The 18,847-nt window shown below is 39.8% G+C and overlaps 1 protein-coding gene across 2 annotated transcripts in view; it reads right to left on the reverse strand.

Annotated features, from left to right (window-relative positions):
• Positions 1 to 17,271, reverse strand: part of POLR3B (RNA polymerase III subunit B) — a 79,753-nt gene extending 62,482 nt beyond the window's left edge. Inside the window, exons 1-9 of one of the 2 annotated variants that reach the window (XM_074580919.1) lie at positions 16,966 to 17,271; positions 15,750 to 15,782; positions 13,293 to 13,349; positions 13,142 to 13,206; positions 12,570 to 12,645; positions 9,528 to 9,628; positions 6,569 to 6,660; positions 5,319 to 5,436; positions 4,183 to 4,291 (exon numbers count right to left, since the gene is read on the reverse strand). In XM_074580919.1, coding sequence (XP_074437020.1) covers positions 4,183 to 4,291; positions 5,319 to 5,436; positions 6,569 to 6,660; positions 9,528 to 9,628; positions 12,570 to 12,645; positions 13,142 to 13,206; positions 13,293 to 13,349; positions 15,750 to 15,782; positions 16,966 to 17,037 — 723 coding nt within the window. In that variant the 5' untranslated portion in view covers positions 17,038 to 17,271. Of the gene's footprint in view, positions 1 to 4,182; positions 4,292 to 5,318; positions 5,437 to 6,568; positions 6,661 to 9,527; positions 9,629 to 12,569; positions 12,646 to 13,141; positions 13,207 to 13,292; positions 13,350 to 15,749; positions 15,783 to 16,572; positions 16,671 to 16,965 lie in introns of those variants that run through there. The other variant, XM_074580928.1, reaches the window with a different exon arrangement.
• Between the last annotated feature and the right edge of the window lie 1,576 nt (positions 17,272 to 18,847).

Here is an 18,847-nt window from a genome sequence, read left to right on the forward strand (position 1 = left end):
ACCCGAAAGAAAAATAGCCATTAACTTAAAACAGCTCTAATTGCCTGCAATGTAGGGAGCTCCCTGCAAAAACAGCAGCACCACCTCACCTGTAACCCTTATGTTTTTCAAGATAGAAATGCTCTGAAGTACTACAGAAATATTCCACACCTCCTCTAATGCTCATTGCTAACTAAAACTGACTGAGCATCCCCAGGTAAAGCCTGCGTAGCTCATAGCCTGACACATTAAAAAAAATGTACTACACACAGTTCACACAACCCAATCATCTGTGCACAACTGACACACAGCTAAAATAAAGGTCTCTTGGGGTTGGAAGTCAACTTAGGACATCCTAAATACCATTCTGGCTGCATGTGTATATTAACTAATGAAGCAGTGTTACACAGTAAGCAGAAAGCAAATTAGTTGTGTCTGTTTCCCATTAGAAGGCAGTTAACAGCCCTTTAAAAACCTCAACAAATACATACTTTGGGGGCAAAAATTTCCAATTTATATCACTACTTCAAACCAAAACCTGCATTTACATACATAAGGACTGCACAAATGCCTTCGTTACTTTCAAGATGAAATGTTAGGAGAAAAGTGTTTAAGCTAGCACAGCGACAAAGCACTAACTCCCCACATCTTAAGAGCAGACGCTTCAAGTCTGTCCTAGAATAGTGCCAGGAACATGCCTTTTGTAGCCTATCAAATTTCAGTCAGCTGTGGTCAATGTGCTAAACTTCACAATACCACAACTCACGTGTGTTTGGCACAACTAGCTGTTAAATCTCCAAATATGCCAATCGCTAAGATCCTTACCGGTCTGGATGGCAGAAAAGCAACGCAGCAGAACAACGTCATTCAGGCTTGCAGTCTGGATAAGGATGAACTGCAAGGCAGATGCTCCCTTTAGGGTGATCCTAAAACAGGCCAGTCCCTTCACCTATCCAGATCAAGGGACCTTTAGATCCACATTATTTCCACCCCTCTCCACAGCCCACAAACCTGGGTTTCCTTCTTCACCATGAAAGAAAAGAAAGGATGCAGCTGTGTCCATGACTCTTGCCTGAAATGCAAAAGTGCTCTTAGATTCTAAAGGGAGCTCTTTATGAATTTTAGGCCTCAGCTCTGTTCACAGGTGGTGTTTGTAATGCTCTCTACTTCACAGCCCTTGCTTTTGACGAAGAAGTCTAAGGGATATTAGTACATCTCCACTTTACAGTTGCAGTAGCTTTAAATCCACATTAGACCACAGATCTCCAATACTTGCTTCCTTTTGTATAAAGTTACAATGATTTTCTGTACCTGATCTACATCTTAAGTCATCTGCAGGAACACCGGGCCATTTAATGCTATTGGGACTAGAAAGACAATCCAAAATTGCCCATCCTTCTCCTACTGACCCTCAGATAGTCCCTGACATAAGTGTCCCCTCTAGCTGCCCCATGCACTGGATAGCAGCCTTCTACCAATTACTTGTCATTTTCTTAGTCGAAACACAGAGGCACATGGAACTTGGTTGCAGCCTGGATGCTGGTCTGGGAGGAAATGCAGAGCAATAGATTTTTGTCATTGTTGTCTCAGTTTATTTTTTAATTGGAAATTATACAAGCAGCTGCTACAGTTAAAGATGCAAAGGCAACCAAAACTTCAGATGTTAGATTGTCTGTACAGCTTAACTTTGCCCCTTGCAGATGCGTATCCCTACATTACAAGAAGCAGAATACTTACTAGCAACAAGGAAGACCCCATGCTCCAAGACTTGGGTCACAACAGAAAGGAATTATTCACCTTGCTTTCCCAACAAATCTTCTATGTATAACACTGCCACATGAGAGAAATGAGGCTACATGGGGATCCCTAAGATATAGCATTTGTAATGTTGCTTCTAGTAGTTAAGTACAATAGAGTAATACAGCATTACAGCAAAGCCCAAGAAAGAAAGATCAGAGGCTGGTGCCTGCCCAAGAATCCGCTGAAAGGATTGTCTGGGATTTTTAGTTTCCAGATGGAGACTCATCAAAAGTGGACAGAAGATCCCTGAAGTTCACGCGTCATTAAAGGAAAGGTATGGAAAATGACCACTCATGAGTAAAGTGCCAGTCAAGAATGGAACATTCAGAATAGTTAAAATGGGTGCAGCTAATTTGCTACTGGATTAAATCAATGTAAATCTTGAAAAGCACTACTGCTAAGAGCTTCTAACAACTGTAAGCCCTTATTCAATAAATAAATGAAAAACTATGCAACATTATCTAGAATATAAAAGATACATATAGGCATGGGGATAATTATAGCAAGCATTGTCAGAAGGTGATCAAAATAGTAAAATGCTGCTTAAAAAAAACCCCAACAACCACCTCCTCAGACTTAATAACCCAGAGCAGTTACTCTTCTGTGAGCAGGTATTTATCTATACCAGCAGGGGGTGACAAAATGTAATAAAAGTCTGTAAGTGAAGGTGGAATCCAGCTGTTTGGTACTTGAGCAAATGGATTAAGAGCCACGTTAACACTTTCCTGCAACAGAAAACTTGCGAACTTAATCCTGACACTTTTAAGTGCATTTCTTTCCACAAATAGTTTCTCAACCTCCTTTAACACTGCTCACTAAAACCACACGATCTCCAGCTACTTGAAGAGATTAGCTTAATCAGAGGTAACAGATATTTGTTTCTCAAGTCTAAACCCAATTATTAAAGTATTTTCTAGTACCAAACCCAAAGCGCTTTCTACAAGAAAACCAATTCTTACAAGTCTCAATTCGCCAAAGAGCTGTAGTAATACAGAAAAATCTGTAGTTGCCAACGCCAACAAATCAGCACTGCTGGCAGATGCTGTGAGCAACTGCTGCCCTCTCCTGGCAATTTATTTTTTCAAGTGATTATCACCTCCCCAAGCCACCTGTGCAGTAAACAACTACAGTGAGGACAAAAATGGAGCTATAGGATTTACTTCTGTTGTTTGCCAGATCCAGTCAGAGGCATTTTTGTGCCCTAAGCCACGTTGCCTGTGAACAGTGCCTCCAAGACTGCCACCCAATTTCCTCCTGCACACACAGTGAGCCAGACTGCAAACCCACAGGCAGCAGCGAAGCCAACAGGACAGGAAGGAGCTACCTGTTGGGAGGACAGGTCCTAGCCTAAGGACTGGCCATGCCCTGATGTCTTCTCCAGCAGCCAGACAGTGCATGTCCACCTACTACCTTTACTAGGTGATGGTTTACACCCGTGTGTTTGATACCAGACAGATGGGCTACCAGCCTGCTTCCAGTCCTGTTGGGCAGCTAGGGAGTAGTCATCGTTACGCCTTTAGTTCTGCGCATCCTTGACTGAATTAAAATGAAAGAGAGAAGCAGAGGGCTGAAGAAAGCAGTTCTGACAGTTTCACAGGCAGTGAGGGCCAAGGCATGACACTGTCACCAGCTCAGCTGTTAGGGCAAAGACTCCCCAGTTCTTGCCCAAAATCAGGGGTGCATGCCTCTCACAGCCCTTTGTCAGTCCCACCAGGGATCACTTCAAAGCTATGTTGCCTGTTTATGCATATACTACACTGAAGATACTGGTGAGCATTCGTGAATCAGACAGGGATTTCGAAGTGAAAGACTGAGGCAGAGCTCATTCACAGTGAAAGGAAGTTAACTGCCAAGAAATAAACGCCACTCTAGTAATCTCAAAGGTCTAAGAATTGCAAGGCTCCTCTGTTTTGTTTACGATTATGACTAGAAGTCATGTATAACTAGCTCAGGGCTATGTCATGTCCCTGGATCTGAAATGAAGGGTGTTGAGCTTCCCAGAAGTCCTCAAGTTGGAGGGGGGGAAATAAAACCAGAAAAGAAGACTTAAGACAAGTTTGCAACACAGCTCATAACAAAAGAAACCAAAACCCTTCTGACTCTCTGTAGCAACAGGAGAACAGGCAGCAGTGCAGAGGGATCTCACAAAAGCAATAAGGGGGTAACAGCATTTGTCTTGGCACAGCAATGCTCTCCTTGCAGAAAAATGCAGCACTTTTCTTCTTTTTTACTATACAAAAAAGATGACTTCCCAGGGGGAAAAAAGCTTTCATTCTCTAAGCGCTGCCAAGTCCTTCTGTACATACTAACTTCTGAGAGCTGCTGCTGGTCTTCATTCTTGAGCTACAGTAGAGCTTTTTTTTTTTTTTTGCCCCCCCCCCCCCCAATCAACAGTTGTCTTACCTTAAATATGATAGCAATGGGAATATCTTCTGACAGAGTGTTATGCCTCAGGTAAAATCTTCCTTGTTTCACAATCAAATTTGTTCTGCTCTTCTTCTCATGAGTGGAACTGAAGTTAAAAAAAAAATATATTATGTCCAACAGAAAGTTTGCACTGGCACTCCTAGAATCTTTTGTATAAAACTTATCAAGCTTGAGCAATCTTTCAGCTGAATTAATTGCATTTTCCCCTCTTTCAAATATTACAAGAAAATAGCCAGACATCACCCCGTAACACCAAGGTAATAGGGTGTTACCACCTGTGATGGCAAAGGTCCATATTTGACTGAAGTAGAGCCTGTATTTTTCAAAATGATATTTGCATGCTTTTATAATCAACTTGGATGTAACCAGCAGGGTCAAACTGTGCACAGGTACTGTAGCATCAACAGTAATAAGATAACAGTACTTTCTGTTGTACGTTTAACCTCATCTAGGCTTACTGTGGAACAGTAAAGTAGTTAGTAGAGATGCACGAGAGGCCTCTGGAGAAGAAAAAACAGCCCTCACATTGAACAGTGACAAGCATCATACTATATCAGCATGCAGCTTAAAAACAAAACCGAAAGGCAAACAAAACATAATTAAAACTTGGTCGAGGAGGGAAGGCCAAATTTAGACTACCTTGACACTTTCAATAATTTGTGTAATACAAAAATACTTGATTTTTGTTTCCTTATCAATTGCCTTTAGAAGATTTTACACCAATTTGACTTAGAGAATCAGACAAAGGGTTACATCCTATTTCCGCTGCGGTAACTTCATGTTAATTGCTGCAGAAAGGAGACCAAACACCATTAATTAGGAAACGCACTTTGTTATGTTAAAAATTAGAGATTGCTTTTCCTAGTCTGGGACGAATCCCGAAGCATATGAGCAACTCCCACTCATTTTCGTGGGAATACTGTACTAACTGATTTTGGGATTGATATTCTAGTGTACAAAATGGTAGCAGCAAGAGAGTCGCACTGAGTGTCTACAGCTTTTTCCCTGTTGAACTATACTAGGAAGAAAACTACAAACCATTTAAACCACAACAATGAACTTTTAAAGCTTTGGTTTTATCTGCTTTATGTAACTGCAGGCATTTAGCATACCTGGTAACGGAAGCGCCAACTGTGCCTTTTCTATCAGCTTCCACAATGATTCTGTTTTTGGATAACTGCTCTTGAATAAGAATGACTTTCTCTACACCTTTAACAATGAAATAGCCACCTATTCAACAGAAAAGAAAGATTTTGCATATCAGTACCCGTGCACCTTACTCACCTCCTTCAATATGCATTACTAGAAGGTAAACAATAAGTACACAACGGACAAAACAAGACACCAAGTTCTCCCCTAAAAGAGTAAAGGACAAACTATGAAAATATTCCACTAGACTAAACAGAACATTTGCTAGGCTCACACATAGTATTCGAGACCTAAGACTTTATTTGGGAACTATCTGGACAGAAGGAACTCACAGGCAGACCAAAAAGTGTAAAGCTGTAAAAAAACCCCAAACTTGTAAGGTAAACATACTTATTCAAAGATGTTATAGAATTGCTAGTTCTAAAAATTAGGTAAAAATATTGCCTGCCAGAAGAGTATATCATAAAGACATCAAAAAAGAACTGGCCATTTCAGATGCTTGGTGTCAAATAAAAAGAATAAGTGTTCCATAATTACCAACTTGCTCTTCTCCAGCATTTTAATACCCATATTGTATCTAAGACAATATAAGACATGAGCCATGTTAGATTCCTCTCTTAAATGGTAGCTATCTATTAATGCTCATCTAGCACCGCAGGTCACTTCACTGTATCTTGCCATCACAAGCAAGCACAGCACGTGTCCAGTGCGCGCTTCAAAGGCAGCAGATGAAAAAACAAGTAAGTTGCTTGTTATAAACCTTCATCTCCTCTCTACATTTCAAATATTGTCATGTGACACTTTATTCTTGCTTTACAACAGGCAGCAAATGAGAGTTCCTGCTCTGGAGGACACCATTATACTTAAATTACTCTCCCCCAATCCACTTAATTTTCATGAACAAACTCCACCTTTATTCCTATGTACACAGCACAGTATAATACTATACAAACTTCTCAACTTTTTCAAAATTTTGGTGTATTGGTTGTTTGTGGTTGAAAACTCTGTCTGCAAATACAAACACTCCATGCTGTCAATCATTTCTCACTATTATCAAAAGCCTGCTGGTTTCTTTCAGTTACAAGCATACGCTTGAGAAGCTCCCACGACGACTTCACAGTGGCAGGAAACACACCAATGGGGTATTTCTTTGTTGAAAAAGACTTAAAACTAAAAACACAGGCGGGAAAAAAGAATGTGAGTGCAAACATACCTGGATCTAAAGGACATTCATTAAGTTTGGCAAATTCTGCTGGAGTTTTCCCAGTAAGAACACAATTGGAGCTACGCAGCATTATAGGCATTCTGCAAGAAAACCAGGTCCATTTTACTTTAGATTCAGATAGAAAAAAAAATGAATAGTCAAATTCAGAACAAAAAACATGCTGAACAAACTGGAGAAAACGTGTAAGGTAATTAGGACACATGTAAACTATGAAAAACAGGCTTTTCCTTTAATCCCACCTTATTTCATGAGGACAGTGAAGCACAGAGAGGTTGGGCAGTCTCTATCCCATGGAGGTCTTCAAGACCTGACAGGATAAAGCACTGAGCAACCTAGTCCACAAGATAAAACCAGCTTTGCGATAGCTTATCACCACACCTACCGAAAGACCTCCGTGCCCTTTAGTCTCTTCTACAAAAACGTGGCCTTTCGATCCAACTTACAGAATTTCACTCCTTGGTGGACAGCTTTTCAAAGACCTATGTTCCAGGTAAGTTCTTAAGATAAAGCTTAAATATTGACTCGCTTAATCATATTTGCTAAGACATACTTTAAAAAAATTAAAAGTGAGTTCTACTATGCAACTATTTGCAACCTCAGATATTTCATTCAAAATTACTCCAACAAAAATTAAGATTTGGCAGCTCTTGCTAATGAAGTTATATGTCTTCTATTCAAATCTTATAAATTATTTTAATTTCTTGGCCATTTTAATTTTATTATATCTGAAAAGAAAACTGATGAACTCAAAATTCTGTATTTTTGAAGAGGATAAAAAACTATGTTGTCGCTACAGTGCTCTAGACAGATAACCTACTTGCTTCAGTCATTTCACTGAGAAAGTGTTTCCTAGAGATAAGAAGCTTCGTACAACAATCATAATCTTGTATCACACACATGATAAGCCTAATGCATTGGCTATTTGTATCAGAAACAGCAAGCATTGGCAGAAGCAAACTCAAAATGGAGTATGTAAATGTCATCACCAAAAACTCCAGTGAAACAGATGTCACCAAGTATCTATTCTTTATTTCGCTTGGAAACAATGAAATATTTTGCAGCTAACATAAGACACTATAGTAAGTCACTCTCCTTTTGAGAGCAGAATCTATTTTTTTTTAATATCTGAAATTATTAGGAAGAATGGGAAGCAAATAATAAAAAAAGAAAGAGTTATTGAATTTATGCATATAAAGACAAAGAGATGGCTGCACTAATTTGGAATGCTATTAAGCATTCAAAGGAAATTTTCCTTTTTAAAGACACAAAGATATCGCCCTGGGGTTGTTGGTTTTTTTGTTGTTTCTAACAGACATAGGTTATCAATGATTCTGCCAAACAACAGAAATAAGAGAGGAACAAACATACAGCTCTCCTGTCCCAATCTGAACTCCGTGTCAAACAAGAGCATTGTATATACTCACCAGGCAAAGGGAAACCAGTATAATACTAGGAATAGATGAGGAAAATTACTTCCCGTGGAAATAATAACTGGATATTAACAGTTTTCAACAGAAAAACTTTTTGCATGTATGCCCTTAAAACCAGTCGGATGACATAACTTTATTTTTTAATGGAGAATATTTAATTTTTTTGCTGTGACTTCACCACATAGGAGAAATAAGAATTTGAAGGAACAGGCCTTATTGTAGGATGCAAGATACTAGTGCTGTGCAGCAATTTAGTCTTTTCCAGTATAATATGGATGCTTTACAAGACTTCTTCACCCCATTGTTTTATTTTTATTTAAAAGAGAGATGTAGACAAATGTGTAGATTAGTTCTTGTTGTGCTTCTTTTAGCTATAACTTATCCTTCAAAGTATTGTCTTTTGTATACAAATTGATAATGTATTTTGGTGAAAGTGCACATTTACTTGAGCTTTTTTCTTTGCCTATAGCACACACCATGAAATAATTCAAAGGATTCAAATTTAGATGGTCTTTTAAAAGCTTATAGTTTCTTAAGAAATTACTTAGAACAATAAGTTGTTACTACAACTACGGAAGCTTGGTTTTGTAAATGCATTGCTGCGTATCATGTGGTATTGACAGAGTTAAAGTTGTTCTTTTCTTATATGAAAGCTTAAAATTTCACTACAAGAAGTATCTATGTTCTCTCTCCTGCCAGTATTCCACCTTTGGTAAGATGCACAGTCACATGGTAAACGATCTCTGTAAGGCACTGACCTTTAAAGCCATCAGGGCTGGTCTTTAAGAAACCTTGTCTACAAAAGACAGACATCTTCATTGCCTTTAAAATAGAATTTTGCTTTCAATAAATGATAGAACTGCCAGGTGGTTTGCCTTTTTGGTATGGTTAAGAGCTTGTTTTTCTCCCTAAGGCACATTAATTTTTCTTTAAGAAATTAGATGTCCTTCACAATACTAATAACCTCAAGTCATTTGACAGCCTTTAGAAAAACAAAACCAGCACAAAATCCTCAACGTTTCTCCACAAAGCTCAGCCTTGGCTATAAACCAAACCAATTTTAAAGGAGAGCTTAACCTCGTAGGAAAGAACTAATGCTTGCTTTACTGGTTTTGCCATCCACAGATGTATCTCTACATATTGTGTATGAAAGACTGAGTAATTTGGCTACAAAGCAAACATGATTACTTCCATTTTGCAACAATGTGACTTCCATGTCCAGTATTCTTTCATATATTTCCCTCTTTGCTTTTATAACAATACAAACACAGACAATATCCATTCTTATACCCATCCTTCTTTGTAAGGAGACAGATTTCCATAAGCTTTTGCAAAACAAAATCTCGTAACAGAACCTAACAATCATATCCTGTACAACTGTTCATCAAGATTTGCCTGCTCACTAATTCTTTTAACAAGGAAGCATGGTTTGCCTACCTTTATTTTGCAGTAAAAACTCTTCCCAACACAGCAGCAAATGAAAACTAATACCAGAAGCTCGACATGTGGTATCTTACCTGCCAATGGGTAATGCATTGCGTATGATCCTCTGGCTACCTCGTGTATATTCTATGTCCACTGTAATCGGGGCAGAATAAGTCATGTCTCTCAGGCGGCACTAAAAGGAGAAGAGTCATATGGTTACATGTTGGCTTACAAGCTGAAGAGTCTCTCTTAAAACATCCCATGTTTGCCCCATCTCCTGTAAGTGCTCACAAAGAATGGAAGCAAAGCGAAGCTTGATCAAGCTTTTCATGGTACCCGGATTATGTTTGACAGAGTCTCTTGTTCAAAACCACCCCCCAAAAAAACCAAATACAATTATTGTGATGTTTCAAAAGCAGACAGTGGATCTGTGTCTTCAGAGGACACCACTGCAGAGCATAACTTCTAAACTGTTAATTAAACTAACAGGCCTAAACAGCAGAGCTGACACAAAGACCATACTATGCTGTGGACTCCAAGAGCAGCGCTCAGCTCAGGCACAATTCCATGTGAAGACTCTCAACAGCTGAAGAGTTGTGCTGTCATATGAAGTTTGATAGAAGGGAAACACACAAGAGTAAGAGGGACACTGTGCTACCTTAATAGAATGAGCAAATCTCACTGCATGGTACCATTTCTACAGAACACTTACAGAAGGCTCACTACAGTATCACTTCCTGTAAAGATTCCCAGAATTTGTCTGCAAATTCCTCAGATAGCAAGAGAATCAGGATATACATATCTAAGACATTATATAGCTCAAGGCTTAACAATTTCTAATTGGATCTTTCTGGTCTGCTCTCCCCAGCCTCGCTCTATGACTGTCCCTAGCCCTTAAGGGACTGTGTATCTTCATGCAAGACGAAGTTTATTGCATTTGCTGAATACAACAGAGCAACTCACAGCAGGTCATTTGTGACCTCACTGAGCATTCTACACCTTTGAGCTCCAGGATTACAGACTTATCAGCATTCTTGTACATGTATGGTTCTGTAGTCTTTCAGTGTATTGATTATGCATTAATAAAAGACAATTAAGATTGTGCTGTGCATTGAAGATGCAACTGTATGGAAAAATATGTCTCAAGAGTCACTGCAAACTGGATGCTCCTTCTCTCCACATTAAAAAGTAAACTAATTAAAAAGTAAAACTTCTCTAGTAATAAAATTTTCAAGCTGTGACTTGTAGGAAACTAGGTCCCATTGCGCCCCCAGCAACTTCATCAAATTTAAAAGTAACTGAGAATACTTCCATTTTCTAATTACTTTAAATTCATCTGTATGAACAGTTCATGAAACTCCCATAAGAACTGTGTGAGAAGGAGGGTTAGACAGCTTCATTAGTATTAACTTGGGGGGAAAAAAGGCTTTGGGATTCTTTGTGAGCACTTTGTCCACTCAAGACACAGATATAAAATAAGAATTACATAGTGTAATATTCCAGCACTTGTAGTTTTGTATCACTTCCCTTGAGGTAACATCTTACACTAGATACCTAGAGGTAAAAGACAGGCATGACTTCATTTTCAAGGAAACCAAGGGCATAAAACCTCCCAAATTTGGTTGAAAATAGGTAAAATACTCAGACCCTTACGAAAATCTGACAATTTTAGGTGTCTTTGGGAAGGAATTTTATAAGCCTCTAACAGAGATATGTAATGATATACTCAGAAGTATCCAATCTTTTTGTTTTGTTGGTTTTTTTAAACTCCTGGTTTGACCTGATCAGCATCTTATTTAAGGAAATAACTATGGCTTTCATGTGTGTAAAACACACTGGAAAAAAAAGGAGAAATTATGCACTAGCATTGTGCATCAATGAGGATGTAACTATGCTGTATTACATCCAATTGCACTGTTGACGGCTGAGCTGATGGCCTTAGTTAAAATCTTTCCATCAAACTAAATGAGATTTGAGTCAGGGTCACTGGAGACAGAAATGTGGCTATGCATCAGAGGCAGCCACTAGATGGCTTTTTTTTTTTTTAAATAGAATTTCTCCAAATCACAGAATGTATTTCATGATAGAGTCTAAAGTGTGCCACATACACTACATGAAAAAACCCCAAGCAATCCAACTCCAAGTATCAAGCGTATATAGCAGGAAAAAATGCATCTGATAGGTGAACTGATTTATTAGGTTGACAACAGGCTGTTACGTAGGTAAAGGAGAGCAAGTTCCAAGCGCTATTCCTGTTCTGAGGCCAAAAAGAAGCTGTCAGTACCCCTGTTGCAGTGGTGTAAATCCCAAAGCACAGCAGCAGGAGAGGAATGCTTTGTTCCTGAGCAATCTCTGAAGGGAACTGAACAGCTTAACATACCTGGAAGCAATCCTAAAAGGTCCAAACCTTATCTTAGTTTATGGCTTTCTTAGATGTAGAGAAGCTACCTTACATCCTGCCAAAACCAACAGACTCTGATTTCAGTCACATTTGTTCTCCAAGATGCATCTTTATTCCAGCAGTATACAATCCATTTGTTAACCTACGTGCTTACAGCAGTGCAAAGAAGTTAAACACACTCCCCATAAGGCTAACGTTCTTCAGCAGTTTCTTATAGTCTTATCAACTTCCATCTGTTTCTGCTCACAGTTTCCATGTTTGCTCTCTGACTCAGATTTAAAAACTGTGAGCAAAAAAATGAGAGGTACATTCCCAAAGACGACTGGGAGAGAAAGGGAGACTGAAGTGACCTATGGTGCAGACAGTAGCAAGGCTAATATTAAAAAGACGTTAATAAAAACATCACAGAACACCATATTGTAGTGCAAGGACTTCAGCTCTGTCATAAGGAGAGCCACAAGATTAAGAGAGAGAAGTACTTTTCACTACTTTCATGGAAATCCACTCAAATACAGCTACCATGAAACACTGAATACAGCTATTTGCATATGTGAGAAAAAAAATATTAAAAACATTTATTACACAATGTTTAAATCTCTGAGGCTTCTTTCTACAGTGATGGTGGCACACGTTGTATCACCTAATGTAGCAGGCGTGTACTCGAAGTCATATGCGGCTACCATCCAAGACATTCCCAAGATCAAACAACCAAGACAGATGCAAACATTAATACCTCATGAGGTGATACAGGTCGTGTCACATTGAAGCTTTCTTCCACATCTGGAGTACCCACATAGATATTGAGGTACCTGTAATACAAACAGTTCCAAAATGAGCAATGAGCCAAATATTTTTCAGGCAACCTGAAGGAAGCAGAATTTACATTTACTGAAAAACGAAGTTACTTGGATGAGCACAGGTTGATCAATAACGAGCAATGATTCTTACCAAAATCTCATTGCATTTGAGCTGTGTTCTAGTTAGTTAAAATTTAAACTGCACACGCAATAAGCCCCAAGTTGCATTTGCAAATAAACCAAAAGAAACTCCCATCTGTCATCCAAGCTTACTAAATTACAGAAAAACAGTGATGTAAGGTATTGTTAACAGCTGGCTATTAAGTCTGCTTCACACGATTATTCTTTAAATCTTCCCATCTTTCAATGCTCCACATAAGAGATAAGTCGTGGAAAACACTCGCTTGATTTACGCCTACACAGGTGCCTATAAACATTTTATAGCCAATAACAAACCCGTGAGATAGTATGCATGCTACTACTGATATGGAAATCATTTCATGCTTACTTCAAATACCACATTGGGTCAGCATCACTTGTAACTTTTTCATTGGCCTTCATGATTTTCTTTATCTGAAGGGAAAAAAAATAAAATAAAATAGAATCACGTGCCTTTTCTGAGTACTAAGAGCCACTCTCTTCCCACCAAGAAAGCATACCTCTACATTGATGAAATAGTTGAACGAGTCTATGTGCTGCTTCACAAGTCCTTTCACCTGGAAAATACATGCATGGAGCAAATAAAATTACCTTCAATGACATTAATCATACACGGCAGAAATTAATATATAAGCAGTTATAAGTGCTTTTGGATCTGTGCTAAGTTCTTTCACTTGACAAACTTCTAAGAACTGCCAGGATGATCAGTCTGGTTATGCACTGTACATTTAGAGGTTTACACCAGAGTTGTCATTGTTCTTTGAGTCAGAAAAGTAATTTGGTAACTGTACAAACACACAATAGATTTTGAAATTCATGTAAACAAACAAGAGACATTGCAAGTAAAAATATTTTATCTGTTTGCCATTATTTTTCAATAATTTTAAACATTTATAATATAATTAACCATGTGTGTTGCTTGAGAAAGAAGTTGTCTGCACCCTAACAAGGGCAGCTGGCATAAATAAGAACGAGAGGGAGAGCCAATGAGACAGGGGAGACAGAACAGAAGTGGGTGCAAAAGAGAAGTCAATAAGCAAGGAAACAGTCACAGGAAGGCAGGACACTCACAAGAAATCTGAGTTTGATTTGCAGGCAGGAAGACAGAGAACATGCCCAGGGGAAATATCATGCAGAATAAACAGTACCCCGTTCCCCCGGGTAATGAGTTGTTACAGTTACATTTCAAGGATTTAAGTTTAAGGTGTTTAGAGCAATCAAAAGAAGGGGGATTATACTAAGTAAAACGATCGGAGATTAAAGAAAAAAAGAAAGATTTTTGGCTTGAAGGAATACTAAGGGAAGCATTCATTTTGTTAATAGACTGACGTTTGCAGAAATAAAAGGTATAACTATCCTAACTACAGTGCCTTGAAAAGGAAAGTGATAGCTGATATTGAGACATATGCTTGCATGCTCACGGAGGGCTTTAAGCTTTGAAACATCCTATGACAACTAACACGTTACAAGACTTAAAACTTCATACAGAAAACAGATGCATTTACATAGTTCACATGATAGGCAACAGTTCATTCAGAAATTATTAGAAAGAAATGGTGAGCTTAGAATGACAAATCCAGCAGCTCGGTGAAGCCTTCAATGCGTTAAGACAAAGGAGGAATGAACTCCAGAGCAAAATTCTTTAAATAAGAGTTTCCCTAATTTACAAAAACATTGCATGTCATATGATATAGGTAAGAAAATATTATGGACTTATTATAGTGTCTAAAAATCAGGCTGGTGGTTCTTTCCATTGTAATACAAGGCAACATCAACAGCTTTATTGAAAGAAAACTCCACTATAGAAACTGTAATGCACATCAGGTTTGTGTAACTGCATCCCTGCTGGCATAAAAAAAACCCAAAACAACATTTAACAGAAAGGCTAGACCACCATCAGCAGTCCTGGAGTAAAGGGCTCACTGGCTGGAAATAATGTGGGATGGATACACTTGGCATAAAGCACGCAGTAAATTGCATCTCACAATCAACATCCCTCCTTTTTTCACAGTCTCAAGAATTCAGACAATATCACTAGCTCAAGCTCATGATGGAAGATCATGTGGTTGCTAGGAGACACAGAAACAGGATTTATTAGGATCCTGAAGCCCATACACAATCCAAAACTAACTTTTGAACTTTGTTTTCCTGCCAGTATCAAACACTCAAGGGTGTAACAAAAAAAAGAAGTGCAGGTATTGAAACCGGGAAGGAAAGAAATTAACAAAATGAGGCTGAAAAGAGCCTTGTTGAAGTGGGGAACCCTTCTGAAGACTGATGACAGGCGCAGAGGTGGTGGCAATTCCCTGAAGGTACCTATGCACATCACAGACTTTACTTGCTGTCTTTATGATACAGTTTTCATTACTGCCTTTCTCCTTCCTTACTTCCAACTGTTTCTTAGTCCTGTTATTACATCCAATGGCGTTTTATATAGAACTGTGCTTTCTACTAATACCAGATTATACGAGTAGCACTGAAATTAAGACACTAGTTCAGTCAAGCTCTGACATTCAAGACGGAAGAAATACATATACTCAAGCCTTTACAGAACACAGATCTGTGGCTATATGCCTTCTATGACAAACATAACTACAAAACTAACACCACAGTCTCATGTAAACACCATGAATGGGGTATCTGGGTGCCACTAAAACTGTAAAATAATCTGGAAACATTAATTACACCATATACATAAGTCACTCCCAATGGCCACATAAAAATGCCAACCTCTAAAAGGATGGCTCTCGAAATTAATTTACAGATTAATCAAGAAACCAATCTATGTAACAGGTTTATCCATAATTGCATGAACTAAAAAAAAAAAAAATAATCACAAAACCCGTACAGAGGGTGAGGACAGGTATTCTGGGAAACACCAAAAGCTAGAGGAGAGGGATGTAAAATTAGAAAGGAGACAGAGTATTCATGCCATGAAATGAGTGTATAACACTAACCTTTAGAAATGCTGGAAGAAGTCTCCATTTTTCCTGAAAATAAAAAAAGAGTTTGAAACAGATTTCCAAATAGCAACCAAACATCTAAGATGCTTGAGCTTTTTTGATTTTATTATTACTATTATTTTTAAACAGCAACATTATTTAAAATCAGATCCATTTATTAAAAAAAAAAAAAAAAAAAAAAGAGACTGCCCAAAGCCAATCTAGATAAGTAAAAAAAAAAAACAACAGGAAGATGACTGGGATCAACTTAGTAAGCCATATGTGCTATGCAATATTTACTCAGGACACAACGGGACACTGACTTTTCTAAAACCAATTTACATGAGAATATGTATTTCTTAGAAAATTTCCTTACTACCATGTCCTTATTTAAGAACAACTAACTTTTTTTTTTGCCCTATTAACACTGTAAATTATATTCCTAGCAAGGGAAGACTTGCTGCAAGTTTTACTTTACAAAATACATGCAAGAATCTCAGTCTTGGGAGCAGCACTTGCAGACATGAGTCTCCATAAGACCTACCAGTACCCTAACTCCCACAAAGATTTAGCAAAACTATCTAAAGTACTGACGAGTGTGAGTATATCAAGGTTCCTGCAAACTTTTCCCCTTTTCTGTTCTTCAGTAATCACAGGGAACGTCACCTTATACCAGCATCACCTTCTCCCACCATGGCACGGGGCTCTCATCCCAGATTTGGGATGGGAGATGCAGGTGGGGGCCAGGCAGCATGTAAAGAGGCTGCATCACTTCACTCCACAGGACAGTGGAGATATATATAGCGGAGCTACTATAATACTCACGCATCATCAGTACCTCATAATTTTAGTTTGACATTCAGCATTTAGAGGCACATGGCAATGTTGTGGCTGTGGTGTAACGCTGTCCCTCGCCATGCTGGAGCACCCAGAGGAATTCACGGCAAAACACAGCACGAGGCTGCTGGGCTCCATTTCAGCCGTGCTCTTTTTACAAAAAAAAAAAAACCAACAAAACAACAAACCAGTTTGGCCATAGCGACCTGAAACGCGGCCTTCACCTCCTCCCCCTCCCCACGCGAGGCCATTGGCAAACTTTAAACTTTCTGCTGAGGGCAGGAACCCCCTCGCCGCCGTTTGCGGGAGACAGGCCAGGGAGGGAAGCCACACCTCAGCGGGCCGACCCTGCCGGCCGGTCCCCGCCGCCGCCCGCCCCCGGGCCGCCGCTAACCTCCACCGTATTCACAGGAGCCGCCGCCTGCTCCGGAGTCAGGGCCCCCAGCTCCGTAGCCAGCGCCTCCATCCCCGCAGCCCGGCAGGGAAGCCGCAAGCGGAGGCTGAGGGCGAGGGACCCGCGGTGCGGCAGCCAAAGGCGTCCTCCCGCCGCACCGGCGCGGCGCCCTGACGTTCCGGGCCCACGGAGGCCTGGCGGGGGTGAGCACAGACACGGCAAAGGCCGGGGATTTGCTGAGGGCGGTCAGGCCTCTCTCTCCCAACGCCCCGGCTCTTCGCAGAGAGCTTCGATGCCTTTCTGCGTGGGGGGGTTTCCCCCCCTGAATCCTTGAGCCACCCCCGCTGCCATGACCCAGCCCTGGCGGCCTCCTCACCGTCCCCCCAGGGGCAGGCAAGCGGAGGTGACAGAGCAATTCGGGCACAAACTGATTTTTTGCAATTTTTAGCGTGAGAAGCAACGTGGAGCATGAGCTTTTGGCATTGCTACTGGCTTTTTCTGATCTTAGTGTCGAATGCTGTAGCTGGATCATGTACAAACTGCCTTCTTTTTTCTTTGCAAGTGTTGGTGCTATAGCGACACCAAAATCCCAGTCAAATAGGGAACTACTCATCATCCTCAGTTTAACGTGAAACATTAGTGATCTTTGCAAATTCCCATGGCAGTTAAGTCTTCACTGGTTCACATATAATAATTGCTAAGTATGTTTTAAAAGCAGAGTGTGAAAACAGTGCCTGCACACACGCGTCTGCTCTGACTCGGATTCTGCATGAACGGAGTTCACTGGGTTTGCTCTGGGCTCCTCCACACATCCCGCACATGAAGGCCCAGAGAGTAGGAACATTCCAGACCTCTTCCATTCTGTTTCCTGCCTCAAGTGGGCAGTCGGCCCGGAGAGTTGGTGAAATACACGACAATCCTACAACACCCGACATGGCCCTCCATCTAACTAACTACACGCTCACCGAGCAACTATTTCAGTCCGATGACCCATTACCCCACAACCCGGTCTGTCAGCCCTGGCTAGTATGTAATCAGAAATCATTATTACTTCCACAATAGAAAACAATAATAAATTAAAAGTGGGAGTTAGAGGATTAAGACTTTCTTCTTCCCTTTCTAAACCAAGCAGCTATTGCAGTTGGTTAAGTTCTTTGCCAGTTTTTATTACCACTTACAGGAAACGGAAGCTCTATCAGATAGCACAGGCTTTCAGCCATAAGTTTACTCCAAAATGTTTGTTCCTACTGCATAATTGGCAAAAAAAAAGTTTTTTAGAAGCAATTTTTTCCAATTTTACAGATTTGAAAATTCAGCAGTACGTGCTTTTCAGGTATTCTTTAGTGTAACTTTGCCTTGGGGCTATTGTAAATTGTTCACAGGGTTTAAAAAAAAAAACAAACAAAACCAGGGGTTAAAAAAGATCAAAATCCAGACATGACTGAGTGGCAGTTGTTTTAGAAATACTCTAAGTTCAAGAAACATTGTGTTCTCAACCTCTTCTCAGCACATTGGACCCAGACATATGCAGTACAGTTAGCACTTCAAGACTGGCTGAATTGTGCAGAGTTATTCTGCATAAAGCTACTAAAAGGGGAGCAAGATGGAGCCAACAGTCACCTTTAATTAAAAATTATAGAAGTAAAAAGAACATCCATCAGCTACATGTTGTACAATTCTCCTGCAACCAAAAAACTTTTAACAGTGCTGTATTCTGGGTGAGGTGTTCTACAGCTTACCTACGCATTGCTGTGAATAAGACAGTTCAGTTGTTTTAAACTGACCACCTTTTTTTGATGCTCCTTCTTCTTGCAGCCAAAAAGACAGCAAATAGCTACTTACTCTTCTGTCTTTATTGCCACCCACCACTCTGGAGATCTGG

The sequence above is a fragment of the Larus michahellis genome, chromosome 1, assembly GCF_964199755.1.
Source record: "Larus michahellis chromosome 1, bLarMic1.1, whole genome shotgun sequence".
Taxonomy (NCBI): Eukaryota; Metazoa; Chordata; class Aves; order Charadriiformes; family Laridae; genus Larus; species Larus michahellis.